Source organism: Chelonoidis abingdonii, chromosome 15 (genome assembly GCF_003597395.2).
Source record: "Chelonoidis abingdonii isolate Lonesome George chromosome 15, CheloAbing_2.0, whole genome shotgun sequence".
Classification (NCBI taxonomy): Eukaryota; Metazoa; Chordata; order Testudines; family Testudinidae; genus Chelonoidis; species Chelonoidis abingdonii.
In genome coordinates, this window is record NC_133783.1 from 55,936,287 (window position 1) to 55,957,572 (window position 21,286).

Genomic DNA, 21,286 nt, shown 5'->3' on the forward strand with positions numbered 1-21,286 from the left:
CAATGCTACCATGCAGAATGTACACTCTGGAGTCCAGTGAACCTGATGCTGTTTGATCCATGGATGTTCATTGCAAAGAAACACTGTGCGGGCATCTCCTCCTGGAGAGCTTAATGCTGCAGTGGAGGTTGGTGAAAGTGAATAGGCAAAGCTGCCCCAAAAAGCTGTGCTCAGGTCCTGTTTTACAGCGGTTAGTAAAGATTACAGTGTGCCCAGCTTCCAAATGAGAATGAACACTGCTTACCCTGAGAAGTCTCAGCCATCCCTCTGAAGCTAACTGATCTCTACTTTTTGTTGAGTGTTCATATGTGGCTTGATTGTGTTGCCTTGATCCTTTTGACTCTCACTGATCAGGTACCAAATCCTAAAAGGTGCTGAGCGCCTAAAGTGTTAGGTGCCACTTAGAATTTGGCCCCATACTGACTGTTCTGGATATTTTAGCATATTTAACTTTCGCTGCTGTAAGCATAAAGCATGTGAAAGAAATCTGACATGGCCAGCATGGGCAGGCACAAAAATTTTTGAAAGGGACTTTGGTTATTGATCACTCAACTGAAAATTAAAGTAGAAGCAAGGGGTGGCTTTGGGCTTTGGGACTATTCACTGATAAAAAAAAAAGCTAGCATTCAAAGAGAGCAATATCTGACATGTAATATTTCAATGAGGCGAGATTAAAGACCATTTGGAATGTTTCTAAGCCTTAGCACTGTAAATTGTGTAGGACATTAACTTTTGCACAAATGTCAAAGTAACCTGCAACGAACTCCATTGTAATACACATCCAAATCAAGACTTGGCCCATCTAAAGCAAGCCTAGTCTTGAAGTCAAGATTCAGATCTGGATCCAAACTTCTGGGATGTTTAGATCTGAGACTTTGGTTTGGGTCCATCTCTGATTTAAGGACTGAATAAATAGCTCCACTGATGTCAGTAAAATCACAACATGGTAAAACTGAGCACAGAAACCTGTCATAACTACCCAAAATTGCATACATTATAAACATAAAGGGTATTTACAGTATTCGCCAGAATCCGAAACCTGAGATGTGCTTATAACTGCCACCTAAGCAATCTTTTCTCAGTGCTTATGTAGGCTAAACTCTTGATATTGAATCATTTGGGATTTTGCCTGAGAAAGGACTAGGTAGAATCTGTGAAGTTCAAGATATGGCCTAATGAGAGTTGCAGGTGCCAAGCACTTCTTGGGATTTAGTTCCAGGAACCTTATTCAGAGCCCACTGATTTCAGAGAGCCTTGGAACAGTCCCTGTATCCTTACAAAACTGTCTCCATTCTGTAACCACTGGGGACTGCTTTCAAAAGATTTGTTGAGGTTACTTTGGCATGCAATCATGAAATGAAGAAATTAATTCCTTAGGCCTAAAATCAGGCTTTTAAATCCATCCTTAAGTGCTGAAATAAAACTGACCCTGGTTTCAGGGGTGCTGGCAGCAAATCTCACTGATGTCACTTGTATTTAGGTGCGTAAATGTGGATTTAGAAGCTTATCTTTAGGTACATAGGGAAGAATTTACAAAGGTACTTAAGGGATCTAAGCCCCAGACTTAGATGCCTTAAAATTATTTCATAAGTGTTATGAATTATTCAGGATTTGTTCACGTTCACTGGTTGTGAAGCAAAGGAGCAGTCAAATAAGGCTTCCTGGGCTGAAATTACCTGGCTTTCTTTAAAGAAACAATTTACTTGGATAGAAAAATCTGTATTCAGCTATGCTAGGCATATGCTGCAGTCTAGGGAAACATATGACAAGAAAAAGGAGATGATTGATTTCTAACTCAAGGAATTAATGTTTCCCATGGCTGGTAACCTATGTCATGTTTATTAGGAGCTGATTTTATAAAGTATTTGAAATGACAGTTATTCCAGTGAACATGATTTAAACAATTCCCACCTGCCTGATTCATCAGAAGAACAATCTATGAGATTTCTGAACTTATTATGTGCAATATGATACTCTGTAGTGATGCAATTGTTGCTGCCAAAATAGCTTTCAAAGACTTTCCAGTACACTGGAAGTTCTGCAATTTCTGTTTCTTCAAGCTGGGTTCCCATTAATCTAGTTGCCACCAACTGAAGAATAGACGTTGGGCCCAAATTCATGGCTGGTGTAACTCCATTATTTGCATGGATGAAACTGGCCCCTTTTTGGAGTTTGACCGAAGGAGAATGTGGTGTTCTTACAAGCGCAATGATTTTTGAGAAGCCAGATAGATTTTATTAGTAAAGTAATAAACAGACAGAAACACATTGCTTTACTCTTGCTGATACACCTGTTAAAACAATCCTTGGTGTGTTGTACCTTGTAGTTTTGAATGGAACTCATCTGCTTATCTTTTTCTAACAGCAGTGGGTAAAGCCCATAATTGCAAACTGCATGGCTGACAAACTTGTGCAATGCAAGGGACAATGTTCAAAACAGTAGAGTGGGAGGGGGGAAAGGGTAGTGAATAAATGGAGTGATTTTAAATACAAAGGGTATTTAAATACAAAGGGTCATTTTCCTCAGAAGTTTTATGGCCACAACTAGAAGTTCTAGACTAGAACAGATATCTGTAGTTTGTTATTGTAATGAGGTAGGTGTTTTTGTTCTGCGTATTGCCATCTGGTGGCCAATGTGAGAATAGTGATTTACTGTTAGGAGCCCCAAAGCTGTACTGAGCTGCTGCAGGGCATTGGGGATTATGTGAGGAAGTTTTCCCAAGATTGAGCCTGATTAGTTTTCTGTGTGAACCTGTACTGGAATAAGAGATTTCCTTTTTCAGTTCTAATCTATTTTGGGTCTCCATATAGTATCAGTTGCTTAACCAAGCAAAGGAGAGCCTTAGTATGCGTAAGCATATATGACCACTTGAGTTGCGACACAAGGATCTGCTGCTTCGTGAAAAGTGTGTCTCATGCACTGAAGCAAGTAAAGCTATAATGTGACTCCAGTCCAGTGACCTACATATCCATTCCAGAGTTTGTGACTGCAGTGGAGAGAACTCCAAGTTAAAAGCCAAGGAAATGCAGAATGTGAGAGCAGGGAAGGCAGAATGCACTTATGAAAGCAAGGAAACAACTCATTCTGTCTAGGTATTTGTGTGACCCCTGTCAGCATAATGTCTGAGTATCCATGGGCTCTTGATCACTTCAAGTTTTCATGGTCCAACTGCAGAGACAATGAATGGCAAAATTGCCACTGAGCCTTGGGGATGTTAATTTTGCATCTCCTCCTAAAAATGTAACCTCCAGCAGCACAATGCCCCCTCACACTGTGTTGGGCATAGAGAAGAAAAGATGCTGTTTACAGCTTCATCTGGCATAGCCTTTGATGCTTGGAAATGGGCCCTCTAGTTCACTGCTGGGGCAGGTGGGGAAGCTTGCACTTTCCAACCACCTGAGCTCTTCCAGGTCAAGAACTTTACTCTTCAGACGTATCAAATTGGTTGCCATCCTCTCTTAGCACAGAATACACACACAGAAAGTGTTTTCTTGTTAGCAAACGAGGATGTCCAAATTACACGGGTGTTTCACCTGTATTGTATGGAAACTTTTCCATTTTAGGTAAAAATGGTTTCTCCAATAATGCATGTTCATTCATTCCTAGAGAGGCTTGGAAAAGTCCACGTGTGTTGAAATTTTGACCATAAAATGAAGGCAGGGAGGGAAATCTGTGAGAATTTCCCCTCCTCCCCCATTTTTGCCCCAACCAATTCAATTTGCTTGTAAAATTCTTCATTACTTACTGAGTGCCCAAAGATGTGGTAGGAGTTCCACAAACCAAAGAGAGAGTTCCTGCTCATAGAAGGTACAATCTGCCTTTGACATGACACAACAGCTGTCACAACAAACTGGGGTGATGAAGAATAAGGGTAACGATGCACAGTTACTCAGTAAGCGTGTATACATCTTGATGATAATGTTACGTACTCTCCCACTCTCTTTCACATACAGTATTATATTATGTGAGGCATACACATTTTTTTTTTCTAACTAGGCCAGAGTGCGAAAGAAAGCAGTAAGTGTTTTTACTGTGATATTGTGGGTAGGAATCAAATTCAGAATGAGCTCGAGTATATAACAAGGACTGAATCTGAGATCCATGCCGTCCCTTTTAAAACGTGCATGGAGTACATCTGAAGAAGTGGTGTTTTACCCGTGAAAGTTTATGCCGAAATAAATCTGTTAGTCTTTAAGGTGCCACCAGACTCCTGGTTGTTTTTGTGGATACAGACTAACACAGCTACCCCTGATACTTGACCTAAGGAGGTACTTCACACCATGCACAGTCAACCTGTGGAACTCATTGTTAGGGGATATTGTGAAGGCCAAAACTATAACAGATTCAAAAATGAACTAGATAAGTTCACAGAGGATAGGCCCATCACTGGCTACTTGCCAGGCTGGTCAGGGATGCAATCCCATGCTCTGAATGTCCTTAGCCTCTGTTTGCCAGAAGCTTGGAAAGTAAGATGGGATGGATCACTCAATGATTGCCTATTCTGTTCATTCCCTCTGAAGCACCTGGCTCTGGAACACAGGTTACTGGGCTAGATGGACCATTGGACTGGGCTAGATGGCCATTTTTATGTTATTTTCTTAAATGCAATGAACGGAAAGCTGTCAAATATTTTAACAGACTTGACTTGTAGCACCAAGTCCAAAGTAAGGATCCTACTGAGGGACAGATTGCAAAATGCTCTGGAGAGTAAGGGTTCAGTTAATTAGCATTGTTTAATTAAAATCATGTCACAGGCAAAGAAGCTGGTGCTATCATTAAAGCCAATAGTATAAGTAGCACTAAGAGCAGGAGGAAAGTGAAATCTTCCAAATTGCTGATGTGCTGCTAGTTAAGGGACAGCATGGATCTCGGAATGAGTCCTTGTTACATACTGAGGGTCATTCTTAATTTGATTCCTATCCACTACACTACCATAATAACACTTATTGCTGTGATCTTTGCTAATGCTTTAGATCGTGGACTGGAAACGTCTAAGCTTATTGTGGCATTTCAAGCTCCTTGGAATGCTTCCCACCCACTTAGTGCCCAAAAGCTGGGCTCAGCTATCCAGATTGCCATTGATAAAGTCAATTCAGACCCATCTTACCTGGATAACTACACCTTGGATTTTGTTTATGCTGATTGCGGCTGTGATGCCAAGAAGTCCGTCAATGCTTTCATCAATCAGGTTCAGAAGCAGAACATTTCGGCCCTGTTTGGACCTGTCTGCTCAGAAGCAGCTGAGGTAAAGTATGACTTCCCGCCACTTTCTCTCTCCTGGCCCTGCTGCTCTGTGTACTGTATGTATTTTTGCTTTCATTGTGAGCTGACTAATTCGGGGAGTTGTGTTTGACCTATAAATCTCTTAATGAGCTATCTTAAAGATATGAATTCAGTGCTAGTGCGTGAGTTAACAGCTGCTTGTGGAAAGTGGGAAGATGTTTCTCCTGAATTCTTTTCAACTCTGGAACTTGCTTTCTTCATCTTTGGTCTGATACTGCCTGAGATTGTTGGCTTTTAGAGCATTCTGCAAGGCTGATCTCCTTTCACAGGCTTTTGTGGAGGGATGTGTTGAGGGAGAGAGTGTTATTAGTTCTGATGGGCAGGGAGCATTTTAGTTGTGCTGTCAGTTTAAAAGTCTCAGATGTATTTTGGTTTGCATGTATGCTTAGATCTTAGGGCACAGAGTACAAATCAAGGGAAAAAATAAGATATTTGCTCCTTGTTTCAATATTTTAATATGTTTAGAAATTAGATCTAATGACACTATCATTGCTAGGATCACCCTTCTTACTTTGGCTGAATGCTGGTATGTTGTTTTGCTTTCCCCAAATCTTCTGGTGCCTCCAGAGTGCTTCAAAATTAAATACCAATGTAAATTCATTCACTGTTTCCTTTTGCACTCTAAAAGCCAATTCACCCGGCCAGCTGATTCATATATGTTCCCCCTTTCCAGGAGTTCCTTTACCTGATGTTCACCTCTGCAGCCCTCAGCACATAGATTTCCATCTGTAAAAAACAGCTGCCTTGAAATACAGCTTACCACAAAAATTCTTATCTTCAGTCACTGCCCATTTTCAAAAGAGTATCTGTAGTTGTTTGTGTAGTTGTGTAATCTCCCTGAAACTCTGTTAGCCTCACTCTTCCACTTCACTACTCAGTGTGCTTACTCACACACCTGTTATACTTGTGATAATAAGAATAGTTCACTCTTATATACTGCCTTCCCCTTAGCTGTTTACCCAGCCTACACACAGAGCTTTCTAACACAGAAATACAGCCCTAACGAGGGACAGCCCGCTAGGGTGACCAAACAGCAAGTGAGAAAAATCAGGATAGGAGTGGAAGGTAATAGGAGCCTATGTAAGAAAAAGACCCCAAAATTGGAACTGTCCCTATAAAATCAGGACATCTGGTCACCCTACAACCTGCCAACCAGTTCTGTACCTTCAGGCACTCACTACTCTGAGTACTGTGTGTGTAGTTATGTTTGCAACCTAATTTCCACTATAAGTTTTCATGCCTCTGTGTAAACACCACAGAAAAAGTTATATTGGCATTGAAACTGGTGGATTAGATTTTGGGTCCAAGATGGAATTTTCCTATGAAACCCAAAATGATGTAAAGGAGATATTTTTTTGAATGACGGCACCCTAAAATTAAAGACCCACACCAGTCCAGATCTAAAATATTGTTTAAAGCCCATGTAAGGAGTTAATAACCTTTTAATTGGCAATCTCACTGGGGACTGTCAGGCACAGCAATCTTTGTATAGTGCCTCAGGTGATGGGCTTCCATTTAAAATCTCCTCCCCATCCCTCCCCCGCTGCTCTATCTCTTTTCCTTGCAGAGAGAGACTTCAAAGGCCATGTCTTGATTAGGAAAATAGTTTGAGTTTTCAAACGTGTTAATTAATATAATTTTAAACAGGACTTTGCACCCAAGGTAGACAGGGCAAATTGTGTTAATTGCTGTGTGTGTTGGATGTGGTAAACCCTAGAGGGTAGCCTTTGTATTAGTTAAAGAGTTTTTTTTAAATAGGCTGTTTTCCGGACCTTGTCTAGATGTGGCCAAAATGTAGCCTGATTTCTAGGGAGGATTGTGAGTGGGAGAAGAAAATGTTAGCCATGAAAAGTGGATGCACAGCTGTCTCTCCCCTTTGCCTCATATCACAGAGGGCATGGTGTCAGGGCAATCATCCTCATAGATGTCCATAAAGCATGCTTAGAGGTGATTTTGCAATTGCATTTAACAATTGTATTTGCTTAATCACTTATAATTGTTCTTTATTTTTAATTTCTCCATGACTAACCATTCCCCAACCTAAGACAAATTCCTCATAGAAGACTAGCTGCTTTCTAAGCATGGAGTATTTTTGTTCAGCCATTTCCGAGTTATTGGAACATACATCTCCTGCTAAGAGAAAGTATGAAATGCTAGTCCATCTGGGGCCACTAAATGGTGCAATAGCTACCTATGGAACCGTCTGCTCCAATTTTGTTACTTTTGTCTTTCCTTCTCTCCTCTTGCCTCCTGTTTGTCACACTCGTTGCATCTTGTATCCAATTACACGGTGAACTCTTCAGGGTAGGAACTGTCTCTTACTGTGTGTATGTACAGTATCTAGCACAATGAGGTCCTGATCTTCACTGGAGTCACTAGGGTGCTGTACTAATACAAATCATAAGTAGATGTTTCAGTAGCAAAAGTGGATTTCAGAACCAATTAGGATTGTGTGAAAGTGGATTACAAAGAAATTCTGGCGGAAACTCTGTCATAGCTTTAACCAAAGCTACAATAGTGATATTTACATCTAGTCTGAATAGATGCAGAGTAAATATCCTTTCAGGAGCATTGGGAGAAAAAAACCTCTCCCTTTTATTGTGCTCAGCGCTGTGTGATGCCCAACTCTTTCAAATATTTAAATTCGTTTTGTCATTGGGGAAAGTATTTAAAGAGATACATGGCCATGAATGCATGGGATAAGATACGGGAAATAAGCACTGCTCAGTAAAGGTACAGCATATGACTCGGTATAAACTACTGAATAAGGTTGTACTTTTTTGCAGAGGGCCAATGGAAAGCCTGTGCTGTGGGACTTACATGGCACACTGGTCTTTTTCTTTTCCTCTGTTCACGGATGAATTTCATCCCGCGTAACCAATTCAAATATAACAGCAGTGAATCCCGACCCCGCCGGAGCGTATGGGCAATTTCAGTTGCCCAATAATTTTAATCACGGACCCACAGTAGCAGCTCAGCAATGAGGTGATAGTGGAACACTGTTTGAGATGTGACTCATAAAACCTACAAGGAGGCTACACTTGTGGATGTGTGTTTGTGTTATTTGTTGTTAGTTGCGTTTGACTTTGTGGGCAGAGAGAAGAGCAGAAAAACTTTCAGACTGACTTCTGCTGGTAGCCAGAATCACATGAGATGCTCACTAGAGAAAGTAGTATCTCCCATTATCCCTGATTATCAATGGTATGGGTTACCTACCTGACTGTTACAGTGATTCCTATATCATTGGGACCCCTTTAATAGACTTCATTAATGAAATGTCAAATCGGCACCGGTGAACTTTCTCCTTCCACAGAATAGAGCCTGCAGCATGAAATATTTCTTTCCTCATTTGAATTTGAAAGTGAACTTTGATTTTACCATGTTTCTGATACTTTCATGTTTTCATTCTAAGAACTTCCTAGTACTCCAGGTTTAGTACTATGAATTCTCAAGAAAAGTGAATTTCAATCCTGACTATGCACTAATTTCAAATAGCCTGTGTTGAACAGAAACAATGCAACATGATTTATGTAAGTAACAAGCACAGTGTAAATTTGTGTAACTTGCATTGTCATTGTTGCCATCTAGGTTACTGGTTTGCTGGCTTCTCATTGGAATATTCCCTGGTTTGGATTTGTTGGCCAGGGTGCAAAGCTGGACAATGCAGATCTATATGACACCTACATCAAACTTGTCTCCCCTCTGCAAAGGATAGGGGAAGTTCTGCATAAAAGTCTACAGTATTTTGGCTGGAAATACGTTGGATTATTTGGAGGTTCATCTGATGCTTCCACCGGAGAGAAAATTGATGAACTCTGGATGTCAGTTGAAAACCAACTCCAAGTCAATATCACTATCACTGTTAAAGTCAGATACAACACAGAAGATCCAAGTCTCCACCAGGAAAATCTCAAGTACATATCGTCTGTTGCCAGAAGTAAGTTCCAGTTTAAAAGTGTTTTATACTGGCTGGCTTTAAAGGGACTACATGTCGAACTTTGCCAAATACAGATGAATGAAAAATTACTACAACACATTACTTGTATCAATCTGGAAGCTTATCTGGTATAATTGGTGTATATTCTGCATTATTATTTTAGAATTATTTCTGTGTGTGTGTGTGTGTGTGTGTGTGTGTGTGTGTGTGTGTATTTTTTTTTCCCAAAAGCTCAACTGTGAGTGAGTTAGAGGATAGTTGATATGTTCTCACTAGCTGTGGAATAAGGCACGCAAGGCACTATAAATAGGAAACGTTCCCCTCTGGGTGAGATGGCAGCAGCAAGATTGTGTTAATGTGAGTGGAACCTGGAAACCAGCTACACTGGTTAACTGGGTTCATTGTGATTTGCACAGAGCATTGTGCTAGGCACCACACAGTGTATGAACAGGAGACACTCCCTGCTCTGAAGAGTGATCCAGATAAAAACAAATGGCAAAATTTCAGAATTTCCTGAATTCCAGCCTACTTAGCCCACCTCTTAGCTTATTGTCTGAGGTCCCTCTCCTCCCCTCCCCTTTGCTTCACCAGGGGTGGTATGACAAAGTGGGAATTTTTTGAAATATTTTTATGAGTCCTGTTTGTGCCTCAGTATCCCCTGTATGTTGCATTGTTACCTGGTGGGTGGAAAGAGACTGTTTGCTCTTGGGGCAGGCTAAGACATAGGTGTGAATTGTGCCTATTTATCTAGGGCTTAGGTTCCATATCAGTGGAGCTCTTGAGAAAACAATGGCAAAGCCAGTTGCCTGGTCATTGACATCTAGCAAGCAACGCCCAGAGGGATATGAACTTCCCTGCCTCTCAGCTGGGCGGCTGAGTGGCGTTTCCGCATCTCGAGAACAAAGGACTGGGTAGGGTTTAAGTGTGGGTTGTGAGAGGCAATCGGGCACATTTGGGGTTCTGGAGAGACGGAGCTTGAACAATGGATTTCTCTATGGCTTAGCTGGGCTCTAGGCTAACCAGAATGGACTATGCTTTAACCTTCTTTCCTCTAGGCTAACCTAGGGACTTCCTGTGCTGTGTTTCAGATGACTAATAAACCCCTGCTGTTTTGACAATGCTGTGTGAGGGTTACGACACATGTTTGGAGAGGTGCATTAGTCCCTGAAGAATATACAGGTCTCCATGGGGGTCTGTTTCAGTTGGACTCGCTGAACAGAGGTCATGGTGTGAAGCAGGAGTGCTGCAGGCCCAGAGCTCCAATTTAAGGAGGCAGTGAAGCCATGTAGCTTACCCTAGAGGACGTGTGAGATCCCTTGGGAGTCTAGCTTACTGAAAGAGTTCCTTCTAGAGATTGTCCCAAATCTGGGGCCTTAGCAGTGATCCTGTGGATCCTTGACAGATTGCAACCCCATTCGCCTGCTTGTCTGCATCTTCCGCACACACGTTCCCCTGTCCCCTATGCACAGAACATTCTCGCACTCTGTGGGCATCCTTCTCCACACTAAGGGCATGTCTATGCTACAGTGTCGCTGTTGACTTATCGGAGTGAAGACACCGTGGTAAGTAGATCTAAGTACGTTGACTTCAGCTACACTATTTACGTAGCTGAAGTTGCATATCTTAGATCGACCCCGCGTAGTAGTGTAGACAAGCCCTGAGCCACTCAGGACTCAGCCTGATTGTTCGAGCTGCACACATGCAGGTACTTGCCCATAGGACTACATAAAGCACTTGAATCACACAAGGAGCTCCAGTTGCTCATAGAAATAGAGAAAGCGCTCTCCCTGCCATTCAATGGACAACATGTCCTTCCCATCACGGTGCTGACAATGTGTGTCAGTATTCCCTGGTGGCACAGTTACACAGGTCAGCTTTCTGGATTCATGAAAACTCGGCCTATGGACACAGCTTTTCCAAATCTGGTCACAGGTGAGAGGAGAAGACAACCTGTCCAAACAAATTAATTGACAAATAGTTAACTAGAGCTGATCAAAAGTATTTCATCAAACATTTTTGTGAATAAGTTTAATTTTGGTCAATGTTTCCTACATTTTCAACACCCCAAGCAACAACAAACCCCAAACATTTTCTGTTAAAAAGCAAAACACAATTTGGTGTTTATTAAAACTGTTGGGTTTTGATAATCTTTTTGTTTTCAAAAACTAAATTTTATTAAAAACAGTTTTTGAAATCACACAACTTTTTATTTTTTTGGTTGAAAAACATAATAAAGTTTGGGAAAAAAGAATATTTTAAATATTTCCACTAAAACAATGGAAGACCTTTGTTATATTACTGTAAGTATGTAAGCAGGGTTCTTCTTGATCCTTATACAGAAACCTAATCTGGTTTAAAAGCTGTTTGTTGTGGCAGTGCACAATTCGGAAGCAAAATGCTTGTGTGCTCATTGGAACATCTGTATCCAAATGTTCGGGTAGATGAGAATTATTTCACAACAGGACATGGTTTAGCTCTGCAGCAAGCAGCAGCTTTTGCCTGTTACTTGCAGCTACGATTTTTTTTTCTGCTTGTGTTTTGAAAGGCATAATTAAAGAAAGCTTTTCCTTATATTTAGCCTTCACACCCTTCCCTTATTAGCATATCATCTTTCAGGAGAAATGAAGAAAGATATTAACTCAAATAAACATGTTACATCAGAAGACCGATGAAGCTGAATATAATTGCTGTGCCCAATTGCAGTGTTGGCTACAGACCCCAGCTGAGTCATTTCCATTCACTTCTATGAGAAGCTGATCTTTGACAATCCTACTGACTTTCTCTTTGGCATCTTGAAAGTGTGTTCTGATTTTCCCTTTGTAACTAGATGAGAATGACAAGATACAGCATAAGGATTTTGCTCTACTTGCTGAAGATTTAGTTTGTTGCTCTTACTACAAAGAAAATATCCACATGTGAAACGGACAGTGCAATAAATCTCTCCTACAAATTCCGTTCTATGACACCAAAGTTAGCACTTCAGAAGACAAGAATACAAGGCAGACTAGAACCTATTGCCTCTTTTTGAGCTGCATAGGCAACACATGGCATAAGTCAGAGGAACTATTCTGAAGAGCAAAGGATCAGAAGAGGGGAAGAATTCCTCTGATCCATTGCAGAGGTTCATCTGACTGTTTAGGGCCATGCCCATACAAACCAGTGCAGAGGGGCAAGAGATAATGTGTACCTCATAAAGAGCAGGAGGAATTGGGGTTGTTACTTTCTCTTACTGCCAGAGAGAACATTTTGTTACTATTTCCCAACGGACACAAGTTAGTTAAAGGTCAGAAAGTCAGGGTGTGAGAGTGGGAGGGGATGGTGGTGAAGGCAGGAATCCAGAATTTCAAAACAGAAAAATAACTTTCTTTTTTCTTCTCAAGAATTTTTGTTTAAAAATATTGCAGATAAAAAAATGTCTTTGATAATTTTTTCCACATATTTTTATTTTGTATTGAAACCCTCCTTGACGAAAAATAAATAATTAAATAAATAAAAACAACAAAACAAACAAAAACACTTTTTGTGAGGAAATATATTGACCCTCTCAAATTGCCACTTGCTGGTGACCTACATTTCCATCTATTTCGTGGCTGTCTTTGGTTGCTGCCATGTGTCTATTGACGGGAATGTACCACTCAGTGTGTTTTGAGCTGCACAGTGGATTTGCTGCTGTTTTTCTGGAGTAAATTACTACAGATTTTTCTACCTCTCTACTGTGTAGCAGAGAGAAGCCTGTGACCCTGGCAACCCTTATTCATAACAATTACCCTTTCTCACATGACAAATCACATTGACTTCAATGGGACTACTCACATGAGTAAGTAGTAGGTAAAGTGTGTAGAATCCTCGTTCCTTACTTTCTAGCTACCACTGAAAGCCCCAGTGAGCCATGCATGTTTCATTTACACAAGTCCATGGCAAAGAGCTTTCGACTGACATCGGTCCATGCTGGCTAAAACAATAAACATGTTCAATGCGTAATCATGAGCCATGTAATTTAACTCAGCTTTTTAAAAATCATCCTAGTGTTGATTGGCAGCTCTGATTGTCTTGTCCATTTTTTTTAATTTGGTGAATGGATGAGGGAGCAAATGACTAAACACACCTTTTTCTCTTGCAGTTATTATTTTAATCTGCAGCTCTTCGGATGTCAGGTCTATTATGCTAGAGGCCAAACTTCTAGGGCTGGTGAATGGGAAATTTGTGTTCTTCGTTTTGCAGCAGGTCAGTGGCAACCTGGCGAGTATTGCTCTAAGTTGGTTTATTAGCACTTTTTTTTTATCAGTCTGGAACCTGTCACCAGCAGAGAATTGACATTAAAAATGTTGTAGCAAGAAATCTTTATCAACCAACGTACAGTAAAGATGGCCTTGACTCTGCACCCCAGTTTGCGCTAGCAAATCACAGTTCAAGCCCAAGCCCAATAACGGCACTTTGAACTAAGAGCACCATCACTTTAAGTCACTTGCTGTACCCTCAACTCATCTTTCTCTTTCAGGATGATTATTTGAAAGACGCACTAAGCAGAGAGAAGAACAGCAGTGTGCTTGAAGCCTACCAGTCAGTGTTTCTGATTTCCCTCAACCCTTATGGAGGATATACTATGTATTCAGATTTTCTGAAGCAGGTCCATGAAAAACTGAAGGGACAGCCATTTTACAGCTCACTTTCTTCAGAAGAAGAGGTTTGATATGGTCCTCTCTCATTGCTGCACGTGTGGCCACTGGGTTCAATTCAGACCAAGGGCCATTTCCCTCTTGTACAACTTGTGTAGTTCTGTTGATTCCACCAGGAGTACTTACTTGAATGAAATGACCTGAGATCAGAAACACATGTGGGTCATACATTTATTGATTTTCAGTGGGTAGTGATGATATTGCCAGTTAAGTAGAAGGGTGACTTGAACGATTTCTATAGAGATTTTCCATCACTTTCATGCCGTCCTATCTGGACAGTGATCCTGGTTGCTTTTATATACAGAGGATCAAATTCGTATGTAGACACAGCTCCAACTGCGGTCAATGGTAAATTGCACCTGCTTATTCCAGACCTGAATTTGGCTCAGAAATTCACTGTTGACTTTGTCCCAGGGTTTAGTATCAGTCCTATAAGGTTTATACGAAAATGATCCAGCAAATTTTGTAAGCAAACCCTATATTCATTCTCTAGGGAGAAGGCCCTTCTGTCTAAGTCCTTTATCTCTGGAGCTGAAACATTGCTTTTCCATTTTGTGCTTTTCAGGTGAGTTCTTACTCTGCCTACCTGCACGATGCAGTCCTGCTTTATGCCTTGTCCATAAGAGAAATATTAAAAGAAGGGAAAGATATCGGCGATGGACGGGCACTTGTCAACACTTTGAAAGGCTACAACAAAACCCGTTTGTATGGTAAGCTGCTGATGGGGAGATTTGTCAATCACATGCAACTGACTGAAACTAAGCCTCTCATGAGTTAGCACGCTTCTGATTGTCTTAGGGGGAAGATTTTCTTGATTTGCTCTGGGCAGTGTGCAAAGTAACATCTTAGTTCAAATTAATCTTTTTTTCTAAAAAAAACCCCTATTTTTAAATACTGATGAATTGTAGAACGTTTGCAAAGGTGTGTAAAGTTGGATTCTGCTCTCAGTTATCGGAGTGTAAATCCAGAGGAACTCAATCCAGAGAACTAGAGCTGTTATCCAATTTATTTATTTTTTGCAAAAATGGTGGCTTGCTTGTAACCATTCATTTTTCTTTTCTTTTTATACCTTAGCAAAACACCAGCTCTTAGCAACCCCCATGTCTGTCATTTAAAAAGAAACCAACAAACAAAGAGTTTTAGTGCTGGCCAAGGTGTGCTTCCCATGTTCTCCTTTTCGCAGAAATGGCAACAAAGCATTATTGTGCTGGGGTTTATCAAAACAAATACCAAGAAAGTAAGGAAGGGGTGTAGGTGGGCATTACATACCCAGAGCTGCTTTAGTTGGAATTGTTTCTTGTCTATATAAACTGTTTGTTTCCAAAATTGCTTTGACATTTTTTAACTCTGAAAAATGTTGACCAGCTCCATAGTTAGCAGGCTGTCATCTTCTATTGAAAATGGGTCCCTGAAGCTTACTTGGGCACCAGACAACTTCAGCTCCAGTTTGCTCTTGTTGCAAATCAGGTTCCTGGTTCCCCTCCAGTTCCCTTTGAGCTGGGCAGCTCTGCCAGTCCCACTGCAGCCCCCTGACTTCTCTGGAAAGGCTTTAGCTTTAGCCTTTCCAGAGAAAAGTCCTGCCCTGCTCCTGAACTGACAACTCCTTCCCCCTTGGTTGAAAGGGTTCCAAAGCCCTCCTTCATGGGCCAGTGCTGCAATTCAAGCTGGCTTCTCTGGTCCACCAGTCCTCAGGTTCTTGAACTCCTACACTTCTTCCCTTTGGTTCCAGGGCTCCACAGCCCTCCTTCTTAGGTCTATGCTATGGTTCAGGCAGGCTCACTTCAAGGGTGCCTGGCTTGTGCTTAGCTGGGTGTCAACTCCCTACCACCACCAGCCTGTTAGCTACTAATGCTAAAGAAGGAACATGGAATTAACCTTGATCCAAAAAAAGCCCAGCAGTGTTGAGTGAGTATGCTATGTACTCTTTTATCTTTCCAGGGGTTACTGGCCTGGTGTATATCGATGAATCAGGTGAGAGGTGGATGGATTACTCTGTATATTGTCTGCAGAAAGCTGGGAATTCATCACAGTTTGTTCCTATTCTTAATTATGATGTCGAGAGAAAAACAATCAGGTACTGTGGGTAATATTTTTCAATGAAAATACAAAAGCTTTAGAAAGCCTGACCTATAAGGAAAGGTAAAAAACAGGGCATGTTTTGTATTGAGAAAAGAAGACTGAGAGGAGTCTCTGATCAATTGTTTTCCATGTCCACTTCAGGTAGGACAAGAAGTAAAGGGCTTAATCTACAGCAAGGGAGCTTTAGGTTAGATCAGGGTTTCTCAAACTGGGGTTGCCACTTGTGTAGGGAAAGCTCCTGGTGGGCCGGGCCGGTTTGTTTACCTGCCCCTTCTGCAGGTCCAGCCAATCACAGCTCCCACTGGCCGCGGTTTGCTGCTGCACGCCAATGGTGGGTGCTGGAAGTGGCGGCCAGTAAGTCCCTCAGCCTGCGCTGCTTCCAGCAGCTCCCATTGGCCTGGAGCAATGAACCGCGGCCACTGGGAACTGCGATTGGCTGGATCTGTGGATGGGGCAGGTAAACAAATTGGCCCGGCCTGCCAGGGGCTTTCCCTACACAAGCGGCGATCCCAGTTTGAGAAACACTGGGTTAGATATTAGGAACACGTTTCTAACTACTATGTATGCATAGTTAAGCTCTGGAATAGGCTTCCAAGGGAGTTTAAAAAACTCTTGCAGAAAATCAGAAATTTTTGATCAAAACATTTCAAAAGGATTTTTTTTCTGATAGAAATTTTTGTGTGTGTGTGGGGCGAGGGGAATCACATTTTCCGATCAGTTCTAGAATTTGAGCTTTAGAAATGATACCAATTTTGAGCTCCCCATTGGAAAATAACTTTAGGAAAGGAGAACAGGTAATAGAAATGGGCACTTACATTTATCTGTCTCCATCTATAGCCCAACCACAGAAATTGCCTACATCAGCTGGCTGGCTGGCTTTCCTCCCAAAGACAGACCGTACTGTGGGTTTTATAATGAACAGTGTAAAACTTCAGTTATAAGTGAGTATGGTCATACTTAATGAGATCAGCACTCTTGGGCACAAGGGAAGGGGAAAGAGACAAAGGAAATACTTTGCTGCTATTTAGCATCTTTCATTCAAAGATCAAAGAAGCTTTTTATAAACATTAATTAAAGAAATCTCACGATACCTCAGAAAAGGAGAAACTTTGTGAGTGTGTCTACAGTATACCATCTTTATTTTATAGGGAAATTGAGGCAAAGAGAGGCTGAGACTTAGGACCACGATTTTAAAAAATGGATACTTAAATGTACATACCTAAATCCATATTTATGCACTTAAATAAGTAGAGCTATTGTGTGCTCAGACTTCTGAAAATTAGGCTATTATTTAGGTGTCAGTACTACATCCATATTTAGGCTTTTTTTTAAAATGTAGGCTAATATTTGAAAAGGTGTCTGCTAATCTTTGGTGATTTCCATTTTTTGGGTTTACAACTAGTGACTCTTAGGGCTGATTTTCACAAGTGGTGGGCACCGACATTTCCAGATGAAGCCAGTATGAGCAGTGAGTAATCCACATCTCTGAAAGTCAGGAGGAGGGTGGCTATGTAGGAAATGTTAGAAGGGCATTATTCCACAGGATTCTCCACAAGGAGCCAATTAAACTGGTGTTCCAGGTGTTTTATGCTGCCTGAGTGGTGAAAAGCCCCTGGATTGGAACCAGGGATCAACCAAGCATATGATACCAATATGAAGCAAGGTGACAACTTACTCCTGAAAAAATCACCTGTTTGGTTGTGCCATCAAGATTTTTCTCCGCCTCCCTATGGCTGGAGATAATCTGTATCATGTCTTTAACAGGTACGCCAGTGACCATTCTGATTGTTGTCCTGTTAGTAACAGTCTCAGGAGCTGCCAGCATAATGGTGTTTTTAAAGATCCAGGAAAGGAAGGTGCAAAAGCAAATGGATGACATCTCGTGGAAAATAAACTACAATGATATTATTATGCTTAAAGATCATAAGGTAAAGCAAGACTTTGAAATACCAGGCATCACACTAGTTATAAATGATACTCTGAGAGAAGGGATCCATAAGTTTGTCATCGTTTTAGCAATTAACCATGCTTTTGTCATGAAGTTGGAGAAATTTACTTACAGCGAAGTACATAAGCATGTCCTTACTTTAAGTGCTTAAGTAGTCTTATTTAAATCAATAGGCCTATTCTTATGCTTGAAGTTAGTGCAGTATCAGGACCTAAGGCGTTAATGGGTCAAACCATCTATGCCCTGGGTTACTGTCGTAGCTTCTTACTCAGATTTAAACCTTAGCGTTCGTAACCTGAGAAGCTAGCATGAACCCTTCTAAGCTTAATTACCAGCTTAGATTTGATCTCACTGCCACCATCCAAGAATCAGTGCCTGGTACACTTGAGCCCCCCAAAACCTTCCCTGGGGAACCCCCAAGACTCAGATGCTTTGAGTCTCCAACAAAGGGAAATAAACCATTCCCCCCCACCTCTCTCCCACCCAGAATTTCCTTTTTGGGCTAACCTGAGAGTCTCATCCACCCAGAAATTTTCCTCTCTGGGGCTAAACCTGAGAGTTACTGAATGGCAAACTTCTCTTTACATTTCACAATATCCAAGAAAGCATATGTCTCCTTCTATTCCATCAAAGAGACATAATCGAAAAGACAGCGGGAAACAGAAAAGATTCTATCTCTCTTTACCTCCCACCTTAGCTTCTTCCGCGCCCTGGGACACTAGGGAGAGCTTAAACACAGAGAAAGCCAGCTTTCCCTGCTCCACCTGATCCTCCCCCCTGTTCTATCCTTTCTCCCACCAATTTCCTGGGTGGGTCAACTAAAGAAACAAAAAAATTCAATTCAAGTATCTTAAAGCAAAACTTTTAATAAAAAAAAAAGAAAGAAAGAGATTAGAATAACAATTCTCTGTAATAACCTATATGGTTAATGATACAAAGGGTTATCAACATTATAGAAAATGAATAAACAATAGAAAAGGGATTAAACAGACCTTACCCAAAAACAATACATTTAAAGTAACTTATAGCCAAATAGCACATAAGACTCCACCAGCCAGATAACAAACCAGATGGCAAATACAGGCGAAAACAATTTAAAAGACTAACTTTGCTAGCCTTGATAGCTTACAACTGGAACAAGAAGAAGAAGGACTGGATAATAAGATCCATCCAAGCATAGCTGAGAGAGAACACGAACAGACGAAACAGCCAACAGAAACAAGCCAACATCCCTCCCTTAAAGCTTGTGAGAAAATCCATTTCCTGATTGGCTATCTTAGATAGGTGTTGGTATCCATTTGTTTGAAAAATCCAGTTTCCTGATTGGTCCTCTTGTCAGGTGTTTGGTTCCTTTTGTTAACCCTTTACAGGTAAAAGAAACATTAACCCTTAGCTATCTGTTTATGACAGTTACACTGATGGAATCTGGAGTGATTACTTTGCAGCAGTAGATGCTCAGTACAGGACTGGGTCCTTATACTGTGTTGATCTGATCTGTGTTGCCTGGCAGTGTTAGGTCAGTTATACTTTTTCCCAATGATTTCTAAAACTTTTTCTCGGCATATTACTCACTGAAGGGTGAAATTCACTGCTGTCCAGAGGAGCAACACAAGGCATATTCAGCACAACCGTTCTACTTACACCTTAGTTGAAAATTGTTTGGAGAGGGCTCATATTCGCCATATGTCAATGCTGGACATAACCCTCAGGGCTTAAACATAGAGCTTTGTGAATACTGATTTTTTCAGTTCACCAGCTGAACAGAAAAATTAAAAAAAATATTTCAGGTTAGTCAGAAATGATTGTTCTCAATCTTTTTCGGAGAACTGAAAAAGTAAAAAAAAATTCATTTTTAAAAATGTTTCTATGGGTTTATTGAAAGTAAAATGGAGGGAAATGCCAAAATGAAATATTTTTTCAAAATGAAAAGTCAAAACATTTTGTTTCAGAAATTCCAAAATTAAACTGTTTTGACGTTTCTGAATTATTTTTTTTGGCTGGAACAATTAGCCAAAATTGATCCGAATTTGTGAATTGTTTTGGTCAGCCAAATCTGCATTTTGTGTGTGTGTGTGGGGGGGGGACGGGACAACTGTTTCTCATGAAATGTTTTTGCCCATTTCTATTTATGTGAGTCATATACTTTGTGCTCGTCCTCTGTATAGGAGTGAAGCCCAAGTGTATGTGATTTCCTTCTATATAGGTTTGGAAGGCATCTTGCTTGTTATTGCCAGTGTTTTGTCTTTATCATTTATGGTAAGCACTGCAGGAAAACCCATTACTTGGTTTCTTCCTCATCAGTTTGTCTTTGTCAATATGGGCAAGTCTTAGGTTTGTCAAAATTTAACTAGGTTATTTATGAAGTTTTAACAGTATCATGTCTCTTGTGTTTTCTCCTAAAGGATCATTTTGAGTTATCGCAAACAAGCACACCAGTGTCTAAAGGACAAGAAAGTGTTGAGTCCAGTTTGATATTTTCAAGCAATTGGCAGTCTGGGTTGAAGGACAAGCAGGGGAAAGTTGTATTTTATACCACAATAGGTCTTTACCAGGTACGACTACAAAGGGAGATTAGATGAGCTTCAGTAGATGTACTTTCTGCTCTCTTATGTTAACTGTGTCCTTTTTGGTTTCCTTTGTGCGGCTTTGGGTGCTCTGTACAGGTGAATAGGGCACAAGATGGCCAAAAGAATAAAAGTCACAGTAGTCCTCAGGATTCACAGGTAGCACTGTGAAACTGATGGTACTAATTTACTAAGGTTACTGATAAATGTCCAACTCTTCTTTGTCAAAAATGGAAGATTGCAGAAATGTCCTATATGAAATTTTGACAGAGATGGAGTCAGAGTTTTTGGGTAGCATAATTGGCCTTCCAAAAGCAAGACACATCTTATGAGTCTTAACTTACTGGCCATATAATAAAGTATATATACTACGACAGCATTACAGTTCTTGGTAATTCCTCCATGAGTACATTATTTCATCTGCATAAAGTTGTTCTGAAAATATATGCTATATCGATTAACATCTTTGGGCAGCATGTTATATAAGAGAACCTAAATTAAAACCACTTCTGGACTGTATCGTCTGTGACAACCATTGGTAATTTTACTGTTAGCACAGGATCTTCATTGGGCAACCATGCTTTGTTACAGTCAGCTGGTTTCCCAATATAAATTTGGCATCTTTCCCTCAGAACCCTTAAAAATTGATTTAAAAGGCAATTTCAACTTTGTCTGTCACTGGGCAAGTTAGTAATCCAATACCTTGTACAGTGAAGCTCATATTGGTCATCTCTTATGGCTGCGTATCTGTACAGGGAAAGATACTTTTAGCTTTTTTAACATATGGGAGTTCTAAACT

General features: G+C 40.7%; 1 protein-coding gene across 1 annotated transcript in view; it reads left to right on the forward strand.

The window, feature by feature from the left end:
• The first annotated feature begins 4,873 nt into the window (after positions 1 to 4,873).
• Positions 4,874 to 21,286, forward strand: part of LOC116832684 (guanylate cyclase 2G-like) — a 36,475-nt gene continuing 20,062 nt past the window's right edge. The window contains exons 1-9 of the mRNA XM_032793587.1: positions 4,874 to 5,245; positions 8,872 to 9,220; positions 13,341 to 13,443; positions 13,712 to 13,904; positions 14,462 to 14,606; positions 15,835 to 15,970; positions 16,813 to 16,916; positions 17,740 to 17,903; positions 20,326 to 20,475. Coding sequence (XP_032649478.1) covers positions 4,874 to 5,245; positions 8,872 to 9,220; positions 13,341 to 13,443; positions 13,712 to 13,904; positions 14,462 to 14,606; positions 15,835 to 15,970; positions 16,813 to 16,916; positions 17,740 to 17,903; positions 20,326 to 20,475 — 1,716 coding nt within the window. The remainder of the gene's footprint in view (positions 5,246 to 8,871; positions 9,221 to 13,340; positions 13,444 to 13,711; positions 13,905 to 14,461; positions 14,607 to 15,834; positions 15,971 to 16,812; positions 16,917 to 17,739; positions 17,904 to 20,325; positions 20,476 to 21,286) is intronic.